Source organism: Leptosomus discolor, chromosome 5, assembly GCF_034619465.1.
Source record: "Leptosomus discolor isolate bLepDis1 chromosome 5, bLepDis1.hap2, whole genome shotgun sequence".
Classification (NCBI taxonomy): Eukaryota; Metazoa; Chordata; class Aves; order Leptosomiformes; family Leptosomidae; genus Leptosomus; species Leptosomus discolor.
The window spans coordinates 7,887,501-7,909,055 of NC_141395.1; the positions used below are offsets into that span (position 1 = coordinate 7,887,501).

General features: G+C 42.9%; 1 protein-coding gene across 2 annotated transcripts in view; it reads right to left on the reverse strand.

Annotated features, from left to right (window-relative positions):
• Positions 1–20,856, reverse strand: part of CCNT2 (cyclin T2) — a 24,099-nt gene extending 3,243 nt beyond the window's left edge. Inside the window, exons 1-7 of one of the 2 annotated variants that reach the window (XM_086465471.1) lie at positions 20,564–20,856; positions 19,675–19,756; positions 11,748–11,876; positions 10,591–10,651; positions 9,419–9,481; positions 2,982–3,027; positions 1,489–1,652 (exon numbers count right to left, since the gene is read on the reverse strand). In XM_086465471.1, coding sequence (XP_086321597.1) covers positions 1,489–1,652; positions 2,982–3,027; positions 9,419–9,481; positions 10,591–10,651; positions 11,748–11,876; positions 19,675–19,756; positions 20,564–20,856 — 838 coding nt within the window. Of the gene's footprint in view, positions 1–1,488; positions 1,653–2,981; positions 3,028–9,418; positions 9,482–10,590; positions 10,652–11,747; positions 11,877–19,674; positions 19,757–20,563 lie in introns of those variants that run through there. The other variant, XM_086465472.1, reaches the window with a different exon arrangement.
• Between the last annotated feature and the right edge of the window lie 699 nt (positions 20,857–21,555).

A 21,555-nucleotide genomic window follows, 5' to 3' on the forward strand; every position in this document is an offset into this window, starting at 1 on the left:
CTCCTTTAAAGTATAAATTTCTAAGTCCCTGTTTCAGTCATTCCACTGAATTTCAGGAACAACCAATAACAGCTCTCAACAAAACAAAAGCCATCAGACCCTTTAAAGCACCCTGCTTTAAACAACAGCTTTTGCTTCATGTGTGTTCAAGGCCAAGTAGCTGGCTGTGTTAAAACCCCAAAGATCCTTGCAATTTGATCCACAAGGAAATGGAGGTCTCTCTGCTTGTCAGCTGCAAAGAAAAATACCTTCCGCTGAAATTCAGTTTTACTCACAAGCTAAAAACAATTAGGTACAGTCAGAATTTGAATGCAAAAGTAGACCTCTTGCAGGTCTGGAAGAACCGGCTTCTCCAGAACTCCACAAGCAAGGTATAAACTAAGCTGCTCCCAAGTGCAGAACTGCCACAGCCCTTTGGCCTGCCCGAGTCTATGACACAGACCAGCTCCATAAATGCTTGAAGAATTAAGCGGTGCTCACTGTGAGCTCCCAGCACCCATCTCGTGGGGTTTCAAAAGTCAAACAGGTGCGCACTTACCAAACACACAAACCCAACAGCCAGGCGAGAAGGCAGGACGGGTGGTATTTGAAACTACAGATACAACTTAAAGAAACCTACTAAGACAGAGACATTTGAACTTGCCACTTCAAGCTCAGTCCGGTTCTGTGCTTCACATCTAACTCAAGTTTTCATGTTCAGAAAAAAACAACATTGCTGTTATGAAACAAGAGCTCAGCAGAGGAAAAAAGCAGGCCGTGGGGAGCTGTGCAGGGCCATACCAAACCTGAAGGCCTCTGCCACTACTCTGAAAGAAATGTTTCACTCTAGATCTAGCAGCACACAGATCTGAAAGCCCCAGAAGCTACCACGTCCACTACAACAGTGTATGTAGGCCTCAAATTCAGACTCCACTGTAATAAGCACTATTTCAAAAGATAGCAAACCTCTAAGTATGTGGTCTCCTAGGCATATATGCTTTCTTCTGGAAAGGAGCCATTTAACAAGAAAAAAAAATGTTTTACAGGAGTTTGAGGTACCATAAGCTATACCAAAGTGGTAACATAGAACTACCCTCATAAATACGGCAATTTTACGTACAGCCTGAAGGACATTTGTTTCAGTGATGGTGAAGCCATAAACTTGGACCAGTGACGTACATAAAATAACCATCAGGACTGCATGGATTTGGACCGGTTGATCTCCGTCTCTTTCCTGGTTCCGGAAAGCACTTGAAAGCAAGATTCTAACCTGCGCCTGCAAAAGGTGAGTGGATGCCCCAGACCACAGGACAAAATAAAAAGGGTCTCAAAGCTGTTTGTCTTCCAAAGATCTCCTCTCTCCTACACCTTTCTCTCACCAGAGGATCAGGTTTGTGAAGTCAGTGAGACTTATTTTAGGCTTAAAGCTATGTTCTTAATATCCTGTGCTCCCATTTTCACATTAATAAACCCTTGAACGTCAAGACGCGAAAAGGCAGCATTACTTACCATCTAGCAATTCTAGAGTAACTGAAGGATCTACATATTCCCACCAATGTTTCCCATCAGTTGATACTGGAATCTCCCAGTTGGACCACTTGCAGGCCAAGTGAATGCACACACATGCTATGACTGTAGGCTTGTACTGAAGACAGAATGTAGTAAGGTGAAGACTGTTGCACAAATTTCATAATGAGGAACCAAAGGAAATCAAACATGTAAAACAGAAAACCCAAACAAATCAACCATTAACATACAGGATAAGATAACTTGTCAAACAACAACAGTTAAACATTAGTTCATGGAACATTTTTCTGATTAAGTTCGCAAGATATCTTACTGCCTTAAGAAAACAAAGGGCAGGGCATTTATTATCTGGTAGAAAAGTTTAATTTGCTTTTGCTATAAAATGTGCGATGAACAGTAAATTAATTTACTAATTACTCTATTGTACTTAAGTACTAAAAAGAAAGAAGTACAATATGGTCAATTGAAATTCTACAGCAAAAAAAAACATACAGCTGATTGTGCAGTCTCTGAATGAGACGATTAGAAGCAGCTACCCAATAGTTCCACAGAAGTCAAGTGAATTACTTCTGGGCTTAGGCCTGGATTTGTGAGATTTGCGAACTTTCCTTCAGCTTCCAGCTGGCAACAGCACAAAGACACGGTTCAAGCAGTTTCACTGCTTTATCACAACTTTTCTTAATGGCCGTTTCAAATATAGAACCTTGCCCATCAAGGAACCACCAAGAAATATTTATTTGGAAGAGTTCTAATAACCAGCAGATACTGCTTAAAAACTACCTATGAGTAATGTAATCCCCTTAAATAAAGCTCAAAGTTGTTTTGCAAGAAGTTGAAGGAATCGAGAAATCAAGACTAAAGTCTGCTCTCAGATTCCATCTTTCTACAACAGGCTATGTATACACAATCCCCATTTGGAATCCTAGAACTTTAATTATTTAAGTACTTAAGTTTTAAAACTATATATTAAGACTAAAGCGCTGTTTTTAAAAGGAAGAACATTGGACTACTACTAGTCTATCTGGAAAGACAAATCAGCTAGTCGAAAAGATCTTAGGCCCACTACAATTTTATAAGTTAAGATTGGATCAATATATTTAAAGTTAAGAGAAAACTGCCATTAACTACAAGTGTAAACTAAAAATAGTTTTGTACTTACCAAGATGCTCGAATTTCTAGGTTAAGTTTAGCTCTTTGTAATCTTTAGCTGCTATTCAGGCTACCAATTTTAGACTTATGCACTCACAATCGAGAAAATGTCATCAGAAAGCACCACTACACTTCTCATTGTGCATTTAACCCCTCTGTGCCATCAGGCCCTTGTACAATACACCGCACTGCAAACGGGAAGGTACCACCACTGTAGATGGCCCAGTCTCCTGTTGCAACAAGGGTAAGACACATGTAGGGGGCCCTGCAGTAAAGGAAGCTATAGTGTGCTACAACAGTGCAACAAAGAGGTTCAGGATAACAACCTGTTGGTAGCCATGAAATAGGATGTCTGTGCCAAATCCTTGCTTGCTGTAAGAAAAGAAAAACGGAGAGATTAAAGATCTGCACTAACTTGTCAGGCTCATGCCAAAATTAAAGCAGTTTTAGCTTCCAAAAGCACCACTTGGTATTTCCACAGAACCGCTAGCTAGCCTTTAAAATAATCTTCTCCGAGATGCAGAGGAGGCCGTTACAGTCCGTAACTGGAGGAGGACCAGTCATTCCATTCGCTGACCCCCCACCCCCCCCCCAGTATGACCCCCAGAACAGCTTCCCTTTGCTCGTCTACCCTGCAAACCCTCACGCTCTAGAAACACCCGCTTCCCCCCCAGTTTACAAGCGATCCCTAGCACAACCCTGGACTGCAGCAAGGCAGTCAGTAACGGCCAAGTCACAGCACAGGGCAAGTTCTGCTCTCGGAGGGCAGCACGGCAGGACACCCCCAGCACCTCCCCAAACCCAGCCACAGCTCCCTCCCAAAGCCCTGCAACGCAGCAAGCTCCCAAACTAGATGGTGAAAAAAATTAAACAAGTTCCCTGCTCCGTCTAATTAAGAGCACCGAACTCGTAACATTTGGTTCCACGTTTGTTAAACCTATGGCAAAGCTCTGCCAGGAAATCAACAACTTCATTTTAGTTAAGCCAGGGGAAAAAAAAAAAACAACACAAAAACCAACCAAAAACCAAAGAGCAAACCACAGAAGACTGCAACGTGGCAGAAATGAAAAGGTAACGACTTGGGCTGTTACAGCCATCTAGCACTGACCCCGACCAGGGAAACCCCAACGCTCCTCACTCAAGTCAGAGAACTTACTGGAACATGCATACAATGGAATAGCTGGGCACAATGGTTTTAACTGAAGATTGAACGCAGCCTTCCTTGAATTCTTACTTTGGCACTATCACTTGCAATCAGTGCTACCTGCAGAAAGTGTAGTGTTGAATTTTATGTCAAAGGGAATACTGTGGAACTTTTATTTTAATAATGATCTTTCCACAAAGTTTGAGAAAGACTGCAATGGCCTTTAAAATTTAATTTAAAAAAGCATATTAAAAATGTGATTTAACTCTACTTCTAATGATTGCGAGGCGTACAAATCAGATTTGTCCTTATGCTGCAGCTGGGCAGTGCCACAACTGGAGAAGAATGTGTAAGCAGCAAGGTACAGGATCCGTTCCTACACACTAATTCTACTAATCCGTAATAATCAAAATGTGAACTGACAAAGTGACAGTGTTACACTATAGTATTTAGTTTGCAAACTATAATGGCAATCGCATGCCAGATAACCATGGAGTTCAACCTCCTCCTTTCCCTCCCATCAAAAAAAAATGTAAGGCAGTATGACCAAAAAAGAAAAAGTGAAATGAGACTGCCATAACAAAACCAATGAAAAACCAGAGCGGTTGAGTAAGACTGAAATGGATGTCTTGCTCTTCATTTTTCAAAGTAATGTTTAAATTATCTTTAATGATTTCTGTATTTTGTAAAGTTACAACATGTTTGAATTAAGGGACCGGACCAAGAAGCATCTCTACTCTCACTGAAATGTCCCTTTTGAACAAGGAAGAAAAGCAGATGCCAGAAAACTTCTATTTAACATCGGCTTGAAAGTTGAGTAAATCAAAACACAGACCTGGAAGAAAAGAATCACATCTTGAAACACACATTTTAGCCTCAATCAAAAATTAACGTGCTAATAAATACCTTACCTATACTACAAGCAGTATGATGCTGTTTCAAGTTATTTACAGCTAAATAATCATCATTGCTGAAACCAGCAAGAAATTTCTGCTCACAACTAAAGCCTATGGTGACACAAAGCACAACTGAAAATATCCGTCCCCAACTTTCCCTTACATTTAGGACAGTTTTGGTTTAGTAAAATCCACGATTAAAATTGAAGCCAGTGAATTCTGGTTCCTGTATTTTGGTGTGTTATTTCCTTTATAGTAGTGGAAAGTGCATTTCCGAATTAAAATAATCTTGAGGCAGAGGCTAAAACAAGCCAGCAGAGCTTCTCATTTATATCAAGTCGCAGGACTCAGGACTGACACCAGGCATTAATAATCAGCTTTATATTATCATTTAGGAGTGATTTAAAACCCACCCTGCCTCACTGCTGCAGAAGCAACCGCAAAGCAGGGGATTACTGAAGTAATAATTAAGATTTTGAAACTGGACTTGCTGTCCAAAACACCTTCCACAAGGCTACCGTCTCCAAGAAATTCCCAACTAAAAACCAAAATGCTTTTTATTGGGCATAGAAACACAATTCAACCGGTTGCAATTCCAAGATATCTGAGTCTTTCTTCAACACTAGGTTTATCTTGGATCTTGAGACAATCATGGAAACGTGATTGCCAAGTGACCCTCAGGAGGGTGGCACCTGGCTGTGCCTAGGACCCTGACGACATATGTAAGCATTCCCCAGGAAGAGGACACTGCAGATAAACCACTCAACATCAGAAGACAGAAAGCTTGCTGAAGTCCTTCTGGCCAAAAGGAAAAAAGCCGCAAGCTCGGAATGGAGGTATGTTGGTGGATGCCTGTTGTATCTGGAAAGGGCTGGAGAAGGCCATGGCGTAGGCATTCAGGTCTGAGCAGTCCTGGGAGCTCTACCTGCTTGAAAGCATTTAAACCTTTGGGAACAGGCCTGTAAAAGCCTGAGGTGAAAGTTCAGAATATGAAGGCTGCCTGTAGCAGTGCTGGAGTGCAGCTGGTGTTTAAGATCTTTCCACACCACCTAGTATACTAAGATGTAAATTTTCCTCCTGAGAATACCCTCTGAAAAAGCTGATTCATTTTCATCTCCTCTTCTGCTGACTTTATCAGCCTGATTTAACCAATGGCATCAGTGCACACAGATACTATGGTACGTTTGAAGAATCTGACAGTGCAATTTCCACAAAAGATTAGTAAGGATCATGGGTGTTCAAGATACCTGATAACCTGCAGAGTAGCGAGAACAATCCTAGAAATCCTTGGGATCCAATCTTCAGTTCCAAAAGAAAATTGTGTACCAACACAGAAAAAGGAACGACTGAAGACTTCCCAAGATGGAGATGAGGATACAGATTCCTCCCCTTCAAGTTCCACCAGAAGCAGGCTGGGAACAGACTGATTTTGCACCAGAGCTTAGGAGGACCATGTCATGGTCTCCACATTAAGGCAGTTCCACTAGCATTCAAGCCAGTAAGGTAGTTTGAAACCAGAACAGTTTTTGGTGTGGGTTTTTTTTTTTTCTTTTTTTCTTTTTTCTTCAGTACTGCAGCATCCTTGGAATGGGCACTGAAGCTTGCTGACAGGCCTTCACAGATCCACTGCCTTCAGACTCCCTAGAGGACCTGTGGGATCCTAAGGAATGATGGTCCTGTCTCCTCTTCTCAGTCTCTTGACACTGAGGAAGAATGGTGCAGAAAAAAGACTGAGCCCACACCATTCTCCTTGTCTACTATACTGACCAAACTGTAAAGGTGGAACAGTTCCATCAACCCATGAGTCTCTGAAAACCAGAAGGAATCATTAGATACCTTATGCCTGAACATCATGAGTCATTATGTGTCCATCCAGTCACCCCTGATCTACAATGATCTGTGTTGTCCAATACCACCTTCAGAAAGGCTTTCAACCTTAGACATGAAGAATTCAACTTTTTCTTTAGTTCTATGTTGAAGCAATTACGCTTATTTGCGCCAATTCCCACTTACTAGTTCATCTTCAGCTTCCAGCAATTGATTCTGCTGTGCCACTACAAGACCAGACAGTCTTCTGACAAAGGACTTGGCTGAATCTTTTGAGCACCATCAACAGAACTTTGTTTTGTTTTGGTTTTTTGCTTGTGGGTTTTCTTTTTTTCCTCCCCCTTTTGTTTTTAAAGGGGGTAGCTTACAGATTAATACAGGTAACAGTGACGGCATAAAGCGTGTTACCTTGGATGCAAGACAACAAAGAGCGATACAGAGAATCAGCCATCCTCTTAAGACACTTAAGTTTAGCCAGCAAAAGGGCATCTTCTCACCACGTGGCAATTCGGTGCACACACGCTAAGCCAAAACCTTAAGTACACTTGCATACCTCAGCTAACTTCGTTGCCTCTCTTTCAATACTTAAATAGTCAGCCACATTATGTTCCTCCCTTCCTTCTCTCCCCAAATATACAATTTGACGTTTTAATCTTAACAGACTTGGATAAATTAATCACCTTTAATAAAAAAAAGGTATCTCTGCCTTCTGCAATAGTGCTTTTGCTCCCAGACGACATGTTACCAGGACTGGATAAGCAACCTTGCATTTCGTTAACTTCTCAGTCAATCCCTTCAGCACTAAAGTCTTAACACTGACCAGTCTTAGATATATTTTGAAAGCTCCAGGACTTCATATCTAGGTGTAGCACCCATGCACATTAAAACAACACGCTGTCCAAGGCACAAACATTATGAGACAGAACTGAAATCATACCACCGCATCTTGGAAGAGAATCACTGTGCTCACAAGCCCATCTCTTCATTCACTCAGTATATAAGACTAACGTTCCACAGCAATTATTCTCTACTTACTTGACTTGCATGCATGACTACAGATTTCATGCTCAATGTTTTTAAGTTATGGATTAATTTTTCTTTCTTTTTTTTTTTTTTTAAATATGAAGCACTCAAGTCTTGTGTTCACAGCCTATACCACCCCTTAGGAGGGGCATATGCTGACAAGAAGCCATTTGCATACATATATACCATCTGCCTATTCACTGGCTACTCCAGTGAGTAGGTTTTCAAGCACCAGATGTATTACAGGCACTTTGGACCAGTCCTTGAGCTATGTGGATTTTCAGCCCTCACTGGAGTCTTCAGATTTCAAGAATGTATAATTTTGGAATTCTAACTATTTTGTTAAACTGTGCTGACATTAAATATTAGCTTTAAAATGTCAAATTTAAAAATCAGCATGTACCTTCAACGTCTGAATTTTGTCAGTACACCGAAGCAGCATACCAAACACCAAGGAAAAAGCTGAGCTGTCTTAGAGTGGTATCTACCCCCCAAACGAAGTCTGTGCAGCAGCATGCCTTTCTTCTCACAGGGTCAAGTTAAATACACTGGCTAAGGTGGAAAGCCTGACGCAGCTACAATCCTGCCTGCCACCCCTCCCCACCGCCCCAAATCCCAAGCAGAAAACAGGGAAATACGTGCTCACATTTACACTGCCCAAACGCTAAAAAAATCCAAAGCAAAACCCTACCGAGCCGCTGATGCCAACTACCGAGACTTCAGGTGCAATTAGACTTAGGCACCGAGTCACACCCTGATCTGGACAGAAAGCAAAGAATCACTCTCCTACAGCAAGCACAGGAATAAAGCTACTGTATATGCAAGTAAGTTGCAGCACTAGTCCTACTCAGAATCTACACCAGTAAGCTACTTTAAAGTGAGCTACTTTTCCTTCAAAGAACAACTTTAATTCTGGAGTTACTACAAAACAGATCTAGTTAATATGATGAAGTTGTAGCTAACTTTCCTATATTTTATAGAGGGAAAAAAAAAAAAAAAAAAAAACACTTTGCATTTTCACTGCAAAACCAGCTAATGAGTAAAGGCTAACAACCATGGTCTAATCATTTCCAAACACTTTTTAATTAGGGAACATAATTAAAGTGAAAAGCCTATTTTAGGTGCTTTTACAACTGTTTCCTATTTTTTCCATCCTCCATCTTATGCGATGGGTTTTCTTCTTTTTTTAAAGCTCCAAAGGAAACCAATTTAAGAATTAAAGGTGTGCCAAAATTCAACAAAAAAAATATTAAAGAACAAAACAGGTTTCCAGCCAGTCACATTAATGAGCTCCAGACAAGTTAGAGGGTATGATTGTTTAACAAAAGGTTTGGGGTTTTGTGCTACCATCCAAAACAAGTACCCCCTGCTCCAGAAAAACAATTAGTCACATCTTGAAGTACCTGCAGGTGACAGCATGCACGTGACAGACCTGCTATGCACCCTCTTTCTTCCTCAGTTCATTAACTAAAAAGCTTTGCTAAGCCAGAAAGCTCGTATTGGCCAGCAACCAGCACGCATACTAAACTGCACTTGGTAAAACTACTTCAGAGTAAAAATAACCAACACAGGACAATACCAAGTCGTTGGCTATTCAGCTTTCAACTACTAACTGCTTCTGTCATTTGAGAAAACGGGAAACAGACATTATTAAAATCAAAGCTCATAAGAAAGCAAAAAGAATATTATGAAGGACAGAGAACTGGAGTCTTTATCAAATTCTAAAGGTTAAGATCAAGCTTTTAGTAATTAGCTTTAAACAAACTCTTTGGATAACACAGTTGGTGAACATCACATTAGACAATTAACATCACCTTCAAATTTTACTAGAAAGGTAAAAAAGGACTTACAGAAGTGGTTAAAAGTCACTGACCTCTCACTAATTGCGTACATTTCACAACATCTGTGTGTGGATGTTCAATGGTAATCTCAAAACCTGAAGAGTTACGAATACATTTTAGAATTATACATTTGCATCTGTAAAATAAAAAACCAGACCCCGTTTACTTCCCCACAGACCTAAAAATGCTTGCTAAACCTTTGCACTGCAGCTCAAGTAACACTATTTTATTCCACATCTTTTCACACTTTTGAAGGGTAGATTGTACAGCCACTTCGAGATCGACTAGTAAAACAGTCCTTCAGTAAACTCAAGGCCTCTACATGTGACCTGGGGAGTTACTGCATTTTTAAAGTTGAACATATCTGAACAGTTTCTAGTACATTAACAAGTCAGTAAAAGCTGCATTACAGACACACCGAAATAAATGCGCGCACACGCAACACTTTATTCATTGATTTCTGGGACTTAAAACATGCTGCAGCTACGAAATTACAAATTAAGTCAATTTGTAGGTCGGTGACTTGGGAAACCTTTCTTTGTTTATGACGCCATTTTAAGAATTAGGTCACTAATGTTCGCTTTTTTAACAATATACTCAAAGAAGTATCTAAGGATATCTGAGTAAGTCGGTGTTCTCAGGCCTGCTAGCTGCAATTGTCTCCATTTATGTTACTGTAAAGTCAGAAGGGTTTCTTATCAGACATTCAATTTCAAATTTTGGAATCACCTGAGCCCATTAAATGGTTACAGTAGGACTCAGGATGTTCAGAGGCAGTAACCCTGCTCAACTACATAATGTTCCTCTACTGAAAGGCAAAATGGGGAAGAGCACTTGGTATAAAGCTCTTCCACTTGCTTCAGAAGACACACACAGAGCTGACCTAGTGTAGTACGGTACCTTATGTGAAGAAATATCAATGTAGTTACTACTTTGGAGAAGAATCTATTTGGAAGGGTACACATTTCTACCCCATCAAACTGTCAGAAACATCTATTTCACAAGGATAGATATGCGCTTTTTTTTTTTCTCCAAAGTGAACACAACAGAACTGCTACAACAAAACTAAATTCACAGGTCAGAAGCTGTATACAAAACCAGTAAAATTCCAGTGTACCAACAGCACATCAAAAGTCACGTTACTTGGGTCCCATTACTTCTCCACGGTAAGCTGGCTGCACAGGAGATATTTAGAAAGACATACCTAAAGTCTGAAGCATTATTGTTTCAAGTATAACCAGCTCTTGGGCTTGCTGAAGGTATGCCTGAAACAAATAAGCAAACAGGTCAAGACGTAGCTGTCTACTGTCTCAAAATTTTAATCATACACCTCCTATTTGCGTACTGGTACTAGCAACTACCAGTTAAGACCACTGCCCCAGCCGCTTCGAACTGACAACTCTGAACGCTCCACTGCAGTAACTTCTACCAGTATAAGCATTACTGCAAGCTGAGTTTTACCAGTCTAACCATCTCTCACAGTAACATTTACTTAGTCTGGATCTCATATCATCTATTCCAGCAAAGCATTTTTGGGAGAAGGGGGGATGCTCTACGAATTACAAAGGCTTGCCAGTGCAAATCAACTCAAATATCTCTAAGCAGGTAATCCATTTTACAAGGACACTAAAATGCAGCTGGAGACACTCGCTTGGCCAGAGTTAAGCTAGCTTAAGCTTGTGGGCTCCAACGCATTTGCACACCCACCTCCATGCGTCATTCCAAGACCCGGGAGCACAGCAAAGGTGCTCAAATAGGCTGGTTTACCAGCTGAGGTCCAGCAGGGTGTAACTAGCTCAGCCTGACCTTCAAGCAGAACAGCTCTGGTGCACTTCCACCATACTTCCTCCTACGTTTGGTTTCAGGACAGCTCATCTCAGGAAAGAAAATGTGAACTATAAAGTGGCAGCTGTACAAACGTTGGCAAGCAAGAGGAAGACTGATGTACAGCAGAGGCAGCAGCTGTATCACATCCTTTAAAACAGAATGTGGACAGAGCTGCACAGTGAGCTTCCAGTTGAGAAAGACTAACGCAGAGTCCTGACCTCCTCTCTGCACAAACTCTGTCACTTAGGAACCACGCATGAAACCTCTTGTTTAACATCTACTCTAGTTTCTACTATACATGTAGAAGTCTTAAAAATAATGCAAGTTCAAGAGGGAGCAATCTCTTCAAGTTCCATTACACAAGTATTTGAGTCTTTAATAAGTTTTATATTAAGTAATACAAAAGACTTAAAAGGTATAAAAAACAAAGGTTTTTTTCTATTTTGCAGACGTCAATAATCCAGTCAAGGCAATGTAACAGATCATTAGATGAAGTGTCATCTGATTATCTTTAAAACCATGACTTCCACCTACATCACACTTTGTATCCAGTTGTGGCTCTTGAGGATGAAGACAGGCATGTGCTACTTTAATAACATGTTCAAGTTTCCGTGGCTGTTCTTCCACTTTTGCAGCCAAAAACAATGCCGTAGGAGATATTATCTGAAGAAAAAAAAAAACCATACATGTATTTTTGTAACTTTTACAAGTACAGCTTGAATTTTTATGGAAAGTCTAAACCGGTAATCAGAAAAGGTTTAAGAAGCTGGTTTTGTTTTTTAAACAGTTCTGAAATCATGCAAGACAACAAAAATAAGTAGTCATGTTTTAATTTAGAACTGATGTAATCCTCTCAGCATCACAGGGAAGGAGTGGCATAAATGCTAAATTACATTTGAGAGTAAGATGTCTGAGGTCAAACCAATCCTAGTTCAACATAAAAAGAATAGATTTGGTCCAGAAGATTTAGTCACACTAGAACAGGCTGTTTCAAGCTAAATATACTTTGTGAGAAAGTTCATCCAATTTCTTGCACAATAGTGAGCCATTGCAACATCTTTTCAGTAAAAGTCAAAACAGCTGATCACCAGTTCTGTTAGCATTTGCTTCTCCTAAATCACAAGAAACTCTGCAGAAAACTTGAAGGAAAACAGCTTGTTAAATAAACACAGGTTGTTTAAGTAAAAACTTACTCTTAGAAACTTCCCTATATACCCAGCAATACGTGGTGAACCAAGCACAAGGATTCACAAACCAGCAGTTACAGCAAATGCTAGTAAAGACTACAAACTACGTTTAAAGACGAAAATTTTCATAAAACTCTAGGTGTCAGAAGCTGGCAGCAAAGCACCCACTGCAGTTCAGCAGCACCTAGGAGTTAGCTGTGAAGTAGATGTCTAGCTGTCAGCTAGAATGCCTGACGTATCCACACACAGACTATGGCTAACCATACGTGACTTGGAAGAACCAGGGTCCCCTTTGGACGCAAAAGTTGCCCATGTTGAACAGGAATTAAAGCGACAGGAATCTTCATGTAGACATAAGTAGTTTAAGTTGCTTAAAATTAAGCCAGTATAAAGCACTTATTGAGACTGAAATACCTGCTTGTTGAGTATTTAATTAATGCATGGTATTGGATTTCTCATTCAATGCCCAAGTGGAACTACACTGAATGAACTGAATAGCAGCCACACTTCCCCCCTAAAGTGAGGTTTGCCTTTTTTTTTTTGTCAGCAAGCAGCCCTTTGTTATGCCAAAAGGAAACATTCTGTGTAAAAATTTGCAATATATGAAAACCTGCAACTAACGAACTAGAATGGAACATTTAAGCGATTACCCGTTACATTTCAGGAGCTTTCAAGTGTATCGAGGGAGTACTTTTTGCCTCCTTAGATCGCTTTGAAATGTCCACTTGGATCTTAAGTAAAACTTTTTAAGTTGGCAGACTGGAGGAAAACTGACACCCTGGGAAGGTGATACCCTTCGATGCACAGCAATGTGCCAGGAAGAAACCTAGTATTCTAAAAAAACCCTAAACCACCCAAAACAAGTCACAGGAAGAAATTCTTCCACAACGGAGACAAAAGAACTACTTTCTATCTAAGAAGCTTAAGCTTTACAAATGAATGAAATAAAACCCTGAGGCCAGGTGTTGCTGACCAAGGCCATATTGACACTGTCAAGACTTTTTAAGCCTTCTGACGATTTTTGAGCAGTTCCTATGCACATTGCTTGATGCAGTGATTTGAAATTCTGGAAGAAATTCCCTTTGCTAGGGACACCCTACTTGAAATACACCTCACTTTCAGCTGAGAGATAAGCTTTTAAACACGAAATGTAAAGGGACTTTCTGGAGTTCAGGGAGCTTGAGTATCAACAGCTTTGAAGTGCCAGAAGATGCGCAGCAGCACACACCCGTCTAACCCAGCACATGCACGCCACGTAAAGGTATTTTATGGAGCAGACAAATTGTGCTCCTGCCCAGTAAGGCATGAACCCAGGCAAACCTTTCTCTTCTACAGCTGTTTCGTCCCCGTAAGCCCTGTGGTAACCTCTCCCCAGTGTGCTTCACAATTTAGGGCAGACATAACTGCGGAACGTGTCTGAGGCTTGGTCCTTCTACACCAGGGCGAGCCTAAGGGAAGGATTACATTCTCAGACATAATCCCAAACTTTTGGGAAAAAACAGATTAGCAGAAAGGGCCATGAAGCCAGAGAAACATGAATGACACAGAAGAAAGGAAATTGGGAATGTTGAAGAATCAACAGAGTTATGAAGAAACAAGTTTGACACCACCACATTGGACAGAAATGAGGATGTATTGATGAGGACATCAGAGAGGCCAAAACTGATTTTTTTTTTTTTTTTTTTTTACTCAGGAAAAAGGATACAATGAGGCAGACAGTGACGGACTGAAAACTAAGACCCAACATAGTGAAGTCACTAAGGAAGGAAAGTTAAGGCATGTAAGGAATCTGAAACAGAACAGATGATGGGAAGAAGCTTTAATAGAAAGTCAGTAGAAGATCCTTTCCATCTCCCCAGGATCACACAATTTCCTTTTTTTTTTTTTAAAAAAAAAAAAAAATTAAACCAAACCTTCAGTCAGTAGCCTGTAGCAGTGCCTTACTGCTGGGCTGAAGAAGAACAAAAGCAACTGCACCGAGAGCAATGAACTGCTGCTCCCTGCTGTTCTCCCCCTCTCTCTAGCCCTACCACCCCCACCGAGCATCACACACTTACCCCAACGACCCGCACTCAGGCCTCACAGTTTTTCTAGCTTTGTGCACAAGTGGAATTCAAACATACCCTAACACAAGGTCTCTTTCTACACAGTTTGTGGGTACGGTTACACATACATGGAATTTTCACAATTTACCTTTCTAAAAAAAAAAAAAAAAAAAATCAACCTCCATCAATACCATGACTGAAAATATTTGTGTGTCACGGAGACATTCTGTGAACCAAGTCACCAATAATGGCACAATTAAATCATCAGAAAATTCTCACTCACTATTATTCTATGTTTGACTGCATTGAAGTTTTTCTTCATTCCAAAAAAGCACCTTTTTCCTCAGGCTGACTTCAGGGTATTTCCTAATTTATTGAAACAGGTCAGTTCTGGCCAAGAAGTCTCCCCACAATTCCACATCTCCAAGACTTTACATAAACCACAGTTGTTTATTTAAGTCAAACTGATTAACTGGCATTTAACTCTGGTTCATCAGAAATCTATGTACATCCCAATTATCTATTTCTGTAAAAAAAAAAAAAAAAGAAGTGTTGGCTTCTGGCCAAAGAATGTCAGGTCTGTCTTGGTTCTCATTCCCAGTTGAGAGTAGGTCAGTATTTGTGTCTCCCTTAGTATTTATTCAGGAAAATAAAACATCCTAATAAAATTTCAGACTTGGCACGCATACAGTCTTCAGTGCAGATGACACACCCTGCTAAGCGTGTAACTGGCAAAGTTACTCAAACGCTTTCATTCATTTCCAGTTCTCAAAAATGACAGAAAAAGCCGAGTAGAATAAAAAAGCAAAATTAAAGACACAGACTTGAAAAAGCTGCGAGCTTCCTGCATATAAACATCTTCATTTAACATAAACCAAAATTGTTTAAAGTTATCTACCATGCACCCAAAATATTCTTTAAGACTGAGAAATATCTTCAGAAGAGCACACATGATTTATGGAATTAAATCCCATTTTTGTACTAGCTGGGAATCTTGGAAACCAGGTCCCACTGAAACAGAGAAACCAGAACGTAAGAGCCTTACTACGACAGTCCAAGAGCATTGTTCAGCAAGTTTTATTGGTAAAGGTGGTACAAGTCCTTTTTCATTGAAAAGGTACAAGACATACTGTAAAAAGTGTTGCTACAATGAGGGCATTTGGAATAAACTCAGAATCCATCTGCAGCATGCATGTAGTTTCTTGAGAACTCCCCTCTCCCTTTTAATGCCAGTACTAATATGTTTTCAGACTTGATACAAATTAGCTTCAGACATTAAGTGGTTCCAGGCTATGATAAGAGTTTTGTCAAGTGAAAACACAAAGAGCTGCAAGTTTTTATTATTACAGCCAGGAGCTCATATTGCATAAACCCACCAATTTAAATGTTAAATTGCAAGATTAAAAGCAGAACTGAAGTGTCCAAAACAGCTGCACTAAAGCTTGGTGCATATTATGAAAGTTTTAAGAACCTTGCACAACTGAAGTCAACTGTTTAATACTGCAATATGGACAGGGCACAAGAGACATGAAGGGAATACAGAGGGACAGGAAACAAAGAAACCCTCTACACAACTCGCCCACCTTGTACTTCAGGGAAAAAACTCCTCCTGCAGCCTTCTTTAGGGATCTTACTAGAGTTCCACTGCATGTCACAAAAAAAACCCTTGACATCATCAAGTATATTTTCAACTGGTTGTCTGGTATTCCACATGGCATTTATAAGAATTATATTTAAAAATACAGCTATCATTTGGATGCCTTACCTCCCATTTCCAGCATACCAAGGATTTTTCGCCCTTCAATGTTCTTCAAATCACAGTGTACAAAGGAATAAGCCTCTAAAAGAGCTATTTGCTACGTAATAATATCAGACACACCAAGTACTACAGAAACAGTATTGCCAGAAGAATTTTATTTTCAAGATATTTTAAAGCATAACAGTCAGGCTAGCATTTCCTACGAAGCGCCAGCAAGCTCCCTCCCTACCCCAGTATTAGCACTGACTAACTTTATACTCAGCAAACCAAAGTTACTACGCCCTGGTCGACAGTAACGTTGAAAGAACAATTTGTACTACTGCCAAGGAGATTCACAGTAGTTCCTGAAGCGTCATTTGCATGGCCAGGGAAAATGAGTAGCCAGGGCATCCAACTCTGCTTACCAGAATGGGTAAAGCACGTTTCCACCCTGTTACTGGGGCACAGCAACCCTACAAGATCTTAACCCCCTTTGATTGGGTTCTTCTTTGGTAACTTCAAAGCCCCAACACGTTCTTCGTTGCCAACGACGTGCATGTATTTTGTAGATAAGCCATAGCATCTCTGAAGTGACTTGCTAGGCCAAAGTAACTTTGCAAGAAGGGGCATATTTGCTCATTAGAGCAGCAAATGTAGCACATTCAAAACGAACCAAGACCACATTAGCAGCTATGTGGCACCCCTGTGGCTCTACAGGTTGAAGATACTGTTGGGAGTTCTGTTCCTGATTCACAGCTGATTTCTCAAAAATCCTGAAAGTCTGTGAAATTGTTTAGCAGCAACTTATATTGAGGGAAAAAAACCAAACCAGAATTGAGACAACAGCTATTTAGCAAGTGAGTTTCCACTAGAGGACCTGTTTATTAACAATTTAGTCCATGTGACGTATGCAAGACATACACGTGTATTTGTGCAACCCAACAATTATACATGATAATAAATATGCAAGTGTTTATTACTTGACTAAAAACAAAGGCTACATTTTTTCAGTGGGAGATCATGAGGCATTCTGACTAATGGCCATCTAATTTTCCAGTCCCAGCCTGCAGATTCCTCCGTGCCATGGATAACATCACTACATGCACCCAACAACACACAGCGCACGTACTGCAGGAAATTTTCGCTAGGTCTTAGCTTCAAGCCTGCCAATACCTTACTATTTAATTTCTAAGGGTTAGTTTTTTCTTGCAGTGGATGAATATCGCTACATTTTTTAGCTTGCCAAGTACTCCGGAGATTTGATATTAAGTATTTATTACAGTCCTCAGCTTTTGCTTTCTCTACAGAGAACCTGCCAGATGGTTTGGGAGTATTTATAAACGACTCGCGCTCACTTGGAGATCACCTCTTTCACCCCATAGGAGAGGATGTAAGAAAACGCACGTGCCCACCAGTACACACACAAAGCTGCTGCCTGGCCTTAGGCTCATTAAGAACTACAGAAAGTAATTCAGAAGGAATCAATATTACCGACTGCAAACTTGCTGTGCGCTTGCCTTGAACTTTTATTTGAATACTATTACTCGAGAATTAATTTAACGATACACTTCCCCCCCCGTAACAGTTGCAGTTTCCATGGAATTCAGCCCTTACATAGCTTACTGGTGAATTTAAAGATTCATAAATATAACTTCAGGAGTAGTTTTCATAACAAAGACACTATACATCCAGATACTACTGCGCTTCCAGTTCCAAGCGACCAGCATTTTCCAGTGTCTGCTGAAACACCGAACACAGCAGCTAAAGCTTCTTGCTACCCAGATCTACCCTAGACTACCAGGTGACAGCACCACCAGTGACCCAGCAGGCCATGCACGTAGCACAAGCCCTGGCCACAGCAGCCCTGCACAGGGTGACCTCTCCATTCCGAGCAGCTCTGCCTAGCTCATGGAGTCTGCAACCATCCACAGTCCCAGAAAGTTCTGGATGCCTCGCCAGCTCCTCTGCCAAGGTTACTGCTGCACAGGCAGTATGCAACGGGGTGACAGACGAACAACTGCTTTACTGCCTTCCCTTGGGATATTACGCTTTCAAAGGGCATACCCGACCACAAAGTGTGCAGGAACTTGGTTCTCACGTGTGCTGCTCTTGCTCTAGAACTAGAAAACTGTTTTAGGGAAGTACACTTTGATTTACATGTATATCCATTCAATACATAGCTCCCTACCACTACACAAACAAAACCTACGTTACCTATTTCTTCTGGTTAAAGTGCTTCAGGTTTATGCACACTTGGCTCAGGCTGTACTTAAACACTTAGTTTTTATCACATAAAGACCTGCGACACCACAGTTTTGGTAACAAGCTTGCTGGAAGTTTGAATTTACCCCTGATTTTGCACAAAAATCATTAAATACACTCCTGAAATGTACCTGCAAGCTAAGACGTATTTCCTGCTGAATAAACACCAGATAAGATGTCCATTTGCTCTGCCAATAATAACAAACCAATTCACGCCAGACAAAAGAGCTGGTAACACTGTAAGCCTCTGTGTACCTGCCCAAATTTCAGACAGCACAAGGTTTGCGAGACACTGCCCCTTGGTAGAGCAGGGTCTGCTCTGGTCCAAACCGTAACATCTGTTGCAGTCTCAGTCTGTTTATTTTATCATGAAAAGCCAAGATCTGAGGAAACTCATCCTCACCGCTTAGCGATAAACCACCATCAGTATCAACTCTTCTTGCAAATTTGGTATAAAATATTGATGAGAAGTACTTTAAAAAAAAACAAAACCAAGAATACCTAGAATATTATTATTTTTCTAAGTATTGCATCCAATACTGGACATAAAAAAAGGCCTGACATTTTCAAGTTGGTATCTCAAGCTCCATGCCTGTCACAAAATCCCTCAATTACAGGTAGTATTTTTACTGAAGAGTCCAGGTCTTCACAGCACACCCTGTATTCAGATTCAGCCTGTTCTGTTCATTAGTTAAAGAAGAGCTGGCATTTTCTCATCAGATTTAACGACTTTTCTTGTCTAATATGGCTTATCATGATACTGTTTAAGACTACACTAGTTAAATGAATTTACACTGTTTTTCACAAACAGATACATAACTCCTATGGATACACACATAACCATACTCTAATTGTCAGACACGCCATGCTAGCACTACCAGCGACTTCATTAAGAAAAATGTGTGTTCCTACACATCAGCCTTCCACACAACAGCACACAAGCCCTAGCCAGATTCGAAACATCTAAATGGATTCTTCACGCATCTGACATGTGTTTGCTGCTGGCGCCTATTTCTTTTATTTCGATGGCAGAAGATAAAATCTAATTGCCACTAGTTAAAATAATTCAAACTTGAAAAGAAGTATCATTATTGCTTCTGAACCACGGGCAAGAAGCTAGAATTCCTACAAGCAGACCAAACTTTACAATCCAGCAAAGGAATGTAACACTTGTCAGTCAGACTGCCAAAATCATGGGTATATTATTACCGCGTATAAATGATACTTACATTTCGATTAAATTTTGTGAAGGAATGATGCATATAAAACCTGTGCATGTAAACAATTGCGGTATTTATTGTAAGCTGAGATCTGGAAGATTAAATTAAGGAAATGCTACATAACAAGAAAATTGTTTACAAGACCCGAAAGGGATGCGCTTTCTAGACCCATCGCTGCTTTCAACAAACTGCCTTCAGCCGAACGCGACTGAAGGACGCGACACCTCGCGATTTGACTGATATCAACACATCCTTAACCGATATTAACACGCATCTTCCCCATCTGCTCCGCAGACAATGTGGATACTCCTACACCAGACCCGCCACATCTCACCCCTTGAATGAAAACTCCCCGATGGGCGGCACACACCGAAACACGGTCTCGAGTGCTTTTGTTTGGTTCCAATTCAGCTCCTCCAGGAGGAGGTGGAGGTTTGAGTCTCGCTCCGACCTCTTCAAAAGAGCCACGTTAAAGACCGGCTAAGGCGGGGACGCCCGTTCCAAAGAAAAGGGCTCCGCAAGCAGCCGGGACCTACTTCAGAACCGTCTGAGCCCGCCGCCACCGACCCCAGCGCGGCCGAAGGGCTCGGCCGGAGGCCCGCGGCGCCCCCACGCCCAGCCCGCGGGCCCGCGACCCCGCGCCTCTCCCGCACGCCGACAAAGAGCGCGGAGCGGGGGCTCCGCCAGGCTCCTCCTCCCATTCTGTGCCTCAAGGCCACAGCTCCATCCCACCGGAGCGCCGTTCGCCGGCTGCCGAGGCAGCGGGCAGTCCCGCGGAGGGCTCCTGCACGGCGGGAGAAAGCGCTCGCGCCGCCGGTAACGCCGCCGCCGCCCCTCGTCCCTCATCCCCGCCTCGGCCCCTCGCCCCCGCCCGGCCCCGCCGGCCCCGCTCGGATACACGTTGAGGCGCTGGCCCATATCCTGGATGAGGTTGGCCGCCTGCTGCCGGTACGAGAGCTCCTTGTCGGCCTCCACGCCGCAGCGCCGCGACGGCGTGTTCTCCAGCTGCTCGCGGCTGAAGAACCAGCGCGACGCCGCCGCGGAGCCGCCGCCGCCCCGCGCCGAGGAGCCCGCGCCTGAGCCCGCTGCCGCCGCCGCCATGACACTTCCTCCCCCTCCCTCCGCGGCCCCGCCCGCCGGCGGCGGCGGCGGCGGCAGCGCCGCGCCCGGCCCCTCCCCCCCGCCCTCCATAGCGGCTCTCGCGAGAGCCGGCGGCGCGGCGCGCGCGGCGCGCCTCCCTCCTAGGCGCCCCGGACCATAGAGTCTCGCGGCAGCGCAGCAAGAGCGGCCGCTTGGGGGGGGTGGGGGAGAGTCACGTGGCTTGCAGGGCGGCGGCGGGCGGCCATAGCTCCCGCGGCACGTGACGTGGGGAGCAATAACTGCAGCGACCCCTAGAGGATCTCTGGAACACGGAAGTGACGGCCCGCGGCCCGTCTTCATTGGCTGGCGGCCGGCGCTGATTGGCTGCGGCGCGGCGGGGCGGTGCGGATAAACCCGCCCGTCGCGCGCGGGGCGGTGGCCGTTGGGGTGCGCGAGGGACGCGGTTCTCGCGGTGTCCCCTCAGCGCGGCAGCGGGTTTCCACCCGGGAGGGGCGAGGGGCTTTCGGCCGTGAGGGGCGGCTCCCCCAGGTTCCGGGCTGCGGTTGCCCCGCGGCCGGCGGAGAGCAGCGAGGGCGGGGGTGCCGCCGCCCACGGCGGGGTTTAAGCTGAGCAGGCTCCCGCCGCGGTCTGGCCTGAGCCGGGTCGCCCGTGGCGGGCTGGTCACGTAGTAGCGGTACGTGAGCAGCTGGTTCAGAGGCACCGAGTGTTCGCGCGTGTTCCTGGGAGGTTAAACCCCGGTGTCTCCTCGGAAGAGAAGCGGCCGGCGGGCGGGTCGCGGGCCTGGGGCTC